The sequence below is a fragment of the Phacochoerus africanus genome, chromosome 8 (genome assembly GCF_016906955.1).
Source record: "Phacochoerus africanus isolate WHEZ1 chromosome 8, ROS_Pafr_v1, whole genome shotgun sequence".
NCBI classification, from domain to species: domain Eukaryota; kingdom Metazoa; phylum Chordata; class Mammalia; order Artiodactyla; family Suidae; genus Phacochoerus; species Phacochoerus africanus.
The window spans coordinates 53,934,802-53,943,147 of record NC_062551.1 but is presented as its reverse complement, the minus strand read 5'-3'; the positions used below and the strand labels follow the sequence as shown (position 1 = coordinate 53,943,147).

The 8,346-nt window shown below is 55.4% G+C and overlaps 1 protein-coding gene across 1 annotated transcript in view; it reads right to left on the bottom strand.

Moving 5' to 3' along the window:
• Nucleotides 1–282: 282 nt before the first annotated feature.
• Nucleotides 283–8,346, bottom strand: part of SULT2B1 (sulfotransferase family 2B member 1) — a 35,042-nt gene continuing 26,978 nt past the window's right edge. The window contains exons 3-7 of the mRNA XM_047792470.1: nucleotides 6,670–6,878; nucleotides 5,561–5,687; nucleotides 5,269–5,363; nucleotides 2,255–2,435; nucleotides 283–506 (exon numbers count right to left, since the gene is read on the bottom strand). Coding sequence (XP_047648426.1) covers nucleotides 313–506; nucleotides 2,255–2,435; nucleotides 5,269–5,363; nucleotides 5,561–5,687; nucleotides 6,670–6,878 — 806 coding nt within the window. The 3' untranslated portion in view covers nucleotides 283–312. The remainder of the gene's footprint in view (nucleotides 507–2,254; nucleotides 2,436–5,268; nucleotides 5,364–5,560; nucleotides 5,688–6,669; nucleotides 6,879–8,346) is intronic.

Here is an 8,346-nt window from a genome sequence, read left to right as displayed (position 1 = left end):
TCTTCCGAAGGACGCAGGAGTCCTGGCCACAGCACTCTCGTCCAGGCGGAGTCAGGTGCCCAGCGCTGGCCTCCCTGCTCCGCCTTTGCCTCTGGGTGAGGCTTCTGAGTCACTGACCCCACTGGCGTGCCAGGTGGGTTAGAGGACCTTGCCCTGCCCAGGTCTTGGGTGCCCCGCGCGGGTCCCCACCCCCGCCTCCGTGGTTCTCAGTGGCGCCCCGCCCGCCCTCGCGCGCCCCCTGCCGCCCTCCTGCGGCACGCCACCTCCACAGCGCATCGAGGAGCCGGGGCACGAATAATTTTATTCCTAGGGTCACGGGTGGGGGACCTCGGAGGCCTGGCCCGGGCTGGGGTTAGGATCGGGGCTGGGGTCGGGGTCCGGGCGGGCGTCCTCGGGGGTCTTGTCCCAGGGGAAGGTCGGCAGCCCCCGCATCTGCTCGCGGTAGACGCGGTCGAAGGCTTCGCTCTGCGCCACCGTGAAGTGGTTCTTCCAGTCACCGCAGACCCCTGCAGGGCAGGGAGGGACAGCAGAGGTGAGGAGCATTCGGAACCTCGTTCCCCGCCCGCAACACTCTGGCTCCCACGTGGCCGCCTTTGCCCGTGGTGTTCCCTGTGCCAGCGCACAGATCTTCCCCTGCCACCCCCTCCGTCTCCACTTTGCCCCTTAACCTCCTACGATGATGGGTGACACACTGGCCAGACCCCTGGGCACTTTACTCTCCCGCTCCGTCCCTCCCTCCCTCAGCTCCCACCGCCCTCCTTACCCCTCCAGACGACCTCTGACCTCCCTCCACCGGCCTCTTAAATCCTACCAAGAACATCCGCCGCCCCATCTAGCATCCTTCACACCCTTCCCAGCCCCTGTGTCACCTCCTCTGTGACCTGTCCCTCACTTCCCCGGCTGCACCAGCGTTTCCTCCCTCTACTGCTCCTGCAACGCCCCCCCCCCACCCCCGCCCGCGCTACCTCCACGATTGCTCTGAGACTGGGAATCAGTGTTTTCCCTGCCCTCGGTGGGTGGGTGCCAGGCATCGCGCTGAAAATGTGATTAAGTTAAAGATCGTGCGATGGGGAGGAGAGCCCGGATTATTTGGGTGGACCCCATTTAATTGCAAACATCCTTCTAAGAGGGTCCGGAGGGTCAGAGTCAGAGAGCAGAAGATGCTCTGAAGATGGAGGAAGGCGTGGTAAACCAAGAGATGCACATGGGGCTCCCCTGGAGCCCCGGGGAAGAACTCGGCCCTGCCGCTTCATTTATTTTTTGGCCACGCCCACCATGTGCAGAAGTTCCTGGGCCAGGGATTGAACCAGTGCTACAGCAGTGAACTGAACCACGGTGGTGACAGTATCAAATCCTTAACTGTTTGGCCACCAGGGAACTCCTTCCTCCCTCCTTCCTTCCTGCCTTTCTTTCCTTCTCTTTCCTTTTCTTTCTTTCCTTCTTCCTTCCCTAGGTTATTTATTTCTTTAGGTTATGCACGTATTAATTTTGGTTGACACTTTAATTTTGCCCAGTGAGACTGATTTTGGACTTCTGACCTTGGCATTGCTTGTGTGTGTGTTGTTTTTTTAGGGCCACACCTGCAGCATATGGAGGTTCTCAGGCTGGGGGTCAAATCGGAGCTACCTCTGCTGGCCTATACCACAGCCACAGCAATGCCAGATCCAAGCCGCTTCTGCGACCCACACCACAGCTCACGGCAACGCCAAATCTTTAACCCACTGAGTGAGGCCAGGGATCGAATCCACATCCTCAGGGATAGTAGTCGGGTTAGTCACTGCTGAGCCACAAGGGGAACTCTGCATGTGTGTTGTTTTAATCCACTAAGTTTGGGGTATTTGGTTACAGCAGGACTAGAAAACTGACACTCCTACCCTCACCCCGAAACCCAACACTTGAATATTTCTGGGTGAACATTAAAACTAAGAAGCGTTCACAAAGATTCTCAGTAGCCTCACTGTGGTTCAGGGCTGGCTTTGGCCAGCCTTTTCTTCCCATCTGGAACTCTCTGGGAGTGTGCTGGGCCGGGAACGGCAGACAGGGCCTCAGCACCTGCTGTGTGCCAGGCCCCATACTAAGCCCTGTTGCAGGAGGGTGTCAGTCCTGGGTCCACAGTGACCCCACGAAGGCAGTTCTCTTCGGAGCACTCCCATGTAACAGCTGGCGAAACAGGCCCAGAGAGGTTAAGTAACTTGCCCAAGCCACACAGCCAAGCAGTGGCCTCAGGGGGCTTGGAACCCCAGAATCCCCTCACCTTTCCGGAGGAAGGCACCACGGCGCTGGTCCAGCAGGCTGGTGGGCAGCAGCGTGAAGTTAGACATGGCGTTGGCCTTCATGGCATTGAAGGCCGAGTGAGCCACAACGGAGTCCAGCGCCTCCTTGCCCAGTGGCCGGCCCAGGAACTGGCAGACGCGCTGCACGGAGCTGTGGAGATCCTGGGGGCAGGGGACAGGGTTCAGGGGATGGGTTGGCAGAGAGAGGGGACTGCGGGTGAGAAAGGGACACCAAACCCAGTATTTGGATGCCTGAATCCCAGCCCAGACCTGGAATCTTTGCCTCAGTTTCCCCACCTCCCAGCCAAGGGGTTGGGCTGTGGCCTCTGAGGGTTTTTTCAGTTTGGGGTTTTGGAGAGTTTTGTGGGAGGGAGGGAAGGGGCAAGGTCAGAGGTCACAGTAGGGGACAGATGTCCATCCAGCATCTTATGCAGGATCCCCTTCATATTAAAAAGTCACTATGAATTGAGCATCTCCTGTGACACACAACATAGGCCGCCACTTCTTTATTTTTTTGGCCGCCATCACGTCATGCAGAAGTTCCTGAGTCAGGGATCGCATCTGAGCCACAGCAGTGACAGTGCCAGATCCTTAACCCGCTGAGCCACCAGGGAACTCCCCTTGAGTGCCTACTGTGTACCAATCTCTGGACCAAGCCTCTCATGTGTATTTGTGCCGATTCTCTCAATAGCCTGGCACAGAGGTGTCATTGTCCCAATAGGTAAATGGAGGCCCAGAGAGGGGAGGACACCTGTCCAGGGTCACACAGCCAAGGAAGAGCTCACAACTGAGTCCCCAAAGCCCCTGTCTTCCGTTCTATCTCCCTGCCCTCTGTGATTTGCAGCGCCTGGCATAGCCAGCCTTCTGGTCAGCTCTGCTGACCCCACGGCCCCAATTTTCCAGGTCATTCTTGGTTTCATAAGCCTCCATCCCTTTATCCTCTTGAATCACTGATGTGGCCTAGAAATTCTAACATGTTGGCAGCTCCTCACACCCAGGGGCGGCCCAGAAACTCTGTCAGGCTATGTGGCCCAGTTTTGGGTTTGGAGAATAAAGCTTGATGGAAAAGAGAGAGGAGGGGTAATGCCAAAATCTTTTCTGGATCTTTCCATCAAAAGAGATTTACCAAGGTAGGAAAAAAAAAAAATCAAACCCATGGGGTCTGCAGTGAAGAGGTGCTTGCCTCAGACAAGTCCTCAGCCCTCTTTGGGTTATAAACCCTCAGTTTCCTCCTCTATAAAATGGGGGCAGGAGTTCCTGCCATGGCTCTGCGGTTAGCGAATCCAACTAGGAACCATGAGGTTGCGGGTTTGATCCCTGGCCTTGCTCAGTGGGTTACAGATCCAGCGTTGCCATGAGCTGTGATGTAGGTCACAGACACGGCTGGGATCCCGAGTTGCTGTGGCTGTGGTGTAGGCCGGCAGCTACAGCTCCAATTAGACCCGTAGCCTGGGAACCTCCATATGCCGCGGGAGCGGCCCCAGAAAAGGGAAAAAAAAAAATGGGGGCAATGACGATTTGGGGATGAACCATTAAACAGGACCATTTTTTTTTTTTTTTTTGCAGCTCAAAATGGGTTAAATGTCAGCAATTTCTTGTGGTTTGATCTTGTCTGTACCTCCCCTGTCTGCTTCTTGTGAGGGTTGGATGGGATCATCCGTGGGCAGTATTCGGTGGCTGGCAGTTGTCAGCCCTCAGGAGGCTGAAGCATCTGTTATTATGGTTCTTACTATTCAGAGGGGCCCTCGCTCAGAACCCAATCCCTCTGCCTTTGCACACTGTACTAACACTTTGCTGTACTTTTGCTGTCAGATGCTTATAACATGCCACTGCCAGGTATTGAGGTCCTTGTGCATCTCTAGTTTGTCACCCGTTTTCAGGATAGACTTCCGAGGCTCTGCGAGATTTTGAAGAAGATTTTAACAGCTTTGGGAACACCCAGATCCGGGCTCTTTCTGCCACACCAAGTACGGACAGAAAGGAGATACAAAAAATACATGAACTGCACAAACAGGAAGACAACGTGTTTGGGGCTGTTGATGAAGGCACATGACTGGGAGCATCTTAGTTTCCCAGCCTCTCAGGGTAGATCTTTGTTAAGAACTTAGAACAGCTGACCTGTTCACTGCCGAGTGGTCCATCTAGAAGCCCGACAGCCTCCCTGCAGCGGGGCAAAGCTGCGACATTCTTCGTGGCCCCGTCTTCCAGGCAGCCCTCCCTGACTGCCCCAGCTAGAAGGCCTCTCTCTCCCAGGTGTCTGCCCCAGGGATGTGCGAAGGGGTCCAGACGGGCTCCCATCTCCCTTCAAAGGCGGTTTCCTTCCCTGCTTCCTTCTGCCCTTCAGGTCCCAACCATCAGGAAACTGTCCTCACTTCCCCCTGTGTCACAGTTTTGCATGATCTCCATTCAACCTGTCACCTCCCCTGCTCAGAGCCCCCCCTGTGGCTCCCACCTGCTCCAAGAAAAGCCCGAGCCTCACTAGAGTCCTGCCCCCTCTCTGTCCCGCCCTACTCCCTCTCTTGGTTTTGGCCACGACAAGCCTCTTTGGTTGCCTGGACACTGTCACCCACGGCCTTGGCAATGGCTGTTCCCTGGGCCCAGGACACTTTTCCCCAGATAGTGCCATGGCTCTCCCCGATCATCCCTTTTTTTCTTTTTCGGCCACACCTGTGGCATATGAATGTTCCTGGGCCGGGGATCAAATCCCAGGCGCATCTGGGACCTACACCGGACCTTCGACAACACCGGATTCTTAACCCCTAAGCCCGGCTGGGGATCGAACCAGCAATGCCACCGAGACAAGCGGGATCATTCACCCCCTGCACCACAGCGGGAACTCCATCCCCCAACCACCTTTCTGAAAATCGTGCCCACACCCACTCCAGACCTTCCTTCCCCGCTGGCCTCTTTTCCTGAGCTCTTTGCCTTCCGGGAAGGGAGGCTGGCAGGTGCGCGGCGGGGGCGGGGTGGGCTGAGGTGGGGGAGGGGGAGTCACCTGCTGCAGCTCCTCGTAGGTGATAAACAGGAAGTTCTCTTTGCCCCGCATCCGAATCCAGCCCTTAATGTGGTCGAACCAGGAGCCAAACTGCACTGCGGACAGAGGGGAAGGGGGGTGAGGGGTGGGTGGGCAGCCGGGCCACGCCCACTGGGGGGCTCAGAGGGGGCCCCCGCTAGCCCCACATGGCCCCAGGCTTGGCCCCTCAGAGCTGGAGGCCTCCCCCCACTCGTTCTTTTCCCTCCCCTGTCCTTCCCATCGGGTCCACTAGGGGCGCCTCCCCAGTCCTCACCTTCGCCTTTGAGAAAGTTCTGCAGGAACTGGTCAGGCGTGCCCGGGTCCTTCAGCTGCCTGGCGATCTTGGAGTAATGATAGAGCGAAACCAGCACATCCCGGGGGTTTCGGCCCAAGTAGATGACCTGTGCACGAGTGTTGGGAGAAGGTGTCAGCCTCTGAGGCTGCGTCCCCTCCAGCCTTCTGATCCTGCAGCAGGAAGGACTCAGGGTAGACGTCTCAGGGGACTTCCTAGCTAACGGGAGCTCAGACCCGGTCACTTCAATCCACAGGAGGGTGAGCTCTCCTCTCCAACCACATTCTAGGAAGAGGGAGGGGCTGTTTCCAGACCAAGTGCAGGAACAGTTGTTTGTTGGTTGGTTTGTTTTTGTTTTTGTTTTTGTTTTTGTTTTGGCTTTTTAGGGCCAACTGGCGGCATATAAAGTTCCCAGGCTAGGGGTCGAATTGGAGCTACAGCTGCCGGCCTATACCACAGCCACAGCCACACAGGATCCTTAACGCATTGAACCGGGCCAAGGATCGAATCCGCCACCCCATGGATTCGTTTTCCACTGCTCCACGACGGGAATTCCTGGAACTCCAGGGTCAGTTATTTTGCACCTGCTCTTGCCTCTGCCTGGAATGTTCTTCCCCCAGACTCCCCATTGGCTTCTTCCTCACCTCCCAGGTCTTTGCTCAAATGGCACCTTCTTACTGAGCCCTCCCTTGACCACCCTGTTTACAACTGCAACCGCATCCCTAACTCTAACCCCGCCCCTCTCCTCCTTGCCTAACTCTAACCACGCCCCCTCCTCCTAGCTTAACTCTAACCACGCCCCCTCCTCCTTGCTTAACTCTAACCACGCCCCCTCTTCCTTGTTTGACTCTAACCCCGCCCCTCTCCTCCAGAACAGAAATTGATCTCCTTGGCTGCGTTCAGTATGGTCCTCATTTACCCCATCTCTTCTCTGCCTGTTCCCCTTTAGAGCGTGGGTTCACAGGGCAGGTGTTGCGCTGCTGGATTTGCTGCTGTTCTAGATCAGGGCCAGGCACAGAGTAGGAGCACAATAAATCATCGACTGGCTTGGCACTCCTCCCCAACACACACTCCCCTCCCTCCTCCCGCACCTTGGCCTTGGAGTTGAAGAAGGCCTTGGTGAAGAGCTGGATGGGGAGGTGGGAACTCATGAGGCGGGGGCTGGGCTGGTCGGGGAGGCTGAAGGCACCCATGATGGCCTCGCACCAGGGCGACCGCTTCCAGATGGGCACCGATTGGATCCAGGAGGGGTCCCCGTCCTTGAGGATTAAGCTGATGATCTCGATCATCCAGTTGGTGCCTGTCGGGAGAAATTGGGTGAGTTGATTAGAGGTGGGGAGGGGTGAAGGGGGGATATGATCAAATTCATAATGGCTGCCTTTATGGCACAATTTGCTACATGTTTTATTTCAGATCCCTCACAACCAGGAAAGAGGTTAAAGTTGATTTTTTTTTTTTTTTTTTTTGCTTTTTAGGGCTAAACCTGCGACATATGGAAGTTCCCTGGCTGGGGTTGAATCGGAGCTTCAGAGCTGCAGCTGCCGGCCTATGCCACAGCCATGGCAGTGCGGGATCTGAGCCATATCTGAGACCTACACCACAGCTCAGGGCCACACCTGGATCCTTAACCCACTGAGCGAGGCCAGGGTTCAAACCTGCAAATTCATGGGTATGTTCTTAACCTGCTGAGCCACAATGGGAACACTGGTTATCTTTATTTTTAAAGCAGGAAGCTGAAGCTCAAAGAAACTAAGTTGCTAGCCAAGGTGATAAGGCTAGGCAGTGGCATGTGGCTGGGACTGGCTAGTGTCCACCTAACCCCATTTCAATTCCCTGCCATGAACATGACAGGACTACATTTTTCTAGCCTCCCCTGCAGCTACGTGTGGGGCCATGTGACTGAGTTCCAGCCAAGGAAGTGCAGGTGGCAGCCATCTGCAGACATTTCCAGGCCTGTCCTGTAAACACCTGCCATGTGACATCCCCCTCCTCTCTCTGCTGGCTCGAGCCATGGATGCCAGTGGAAACTGGGGGCCCCGGGGAGGGCAGAGCCATAAGACGGAAGGAGCTGGGATGCTGGAGTCCCCCCACGTCCCCCCTCCCTCACGCACCAGTGAGAGTTTATAGAAATGAGAAATAAACTTCCATTGAGTTCAGCTTCTGAGATTCTGAGGCTTATGAAGGACTCTGCTAATACAGAGGAAGCTGGAATTGAAGCCAGGTGTCTAGTCTTAAAATCTCAGCTTTTGGGAGTTTCCATCATGGCTCAGCGGTTAGCAAACCCGACTAGCATCAATGAAGACAAGGGTTTGATCCCTCGGCCTCACTTAGTGGGTTAAGGATCAGGCCTCCCTGTGAGCTGTGGTGTAGGTCCCAGACGCGGCTTGGATTCTGAGTTGCTGTGGCTATGGTGTAGGCCGGTGGCTACAGCTCTGATTAGACCCCTAGCCTGGGAACCTCTATATGCCGCGGGTGCGGCCCTAAAAAGACAACAAACAAACAAACAAACTAAAAACCCTCAGCTCTTCTCACTGCCCCTTCTTGGGGATAAGCCCTTGATTTCTTTGGGGAGCCACAAACATCAGTTGGAATCTCATCAATGACTCAGTTCATAGGTCTGGAATCCAGGAGACTACAGGCAGGTCAGATGAGAAATAATAATAATTATGCTAACAATCACTTGGCATTAGTATTATATTGTCTTGAATTCTGACAACGACTCTGTGCCACATCCCAACGTACTGCCTCTCAGCCCCAAATCCCCGCTT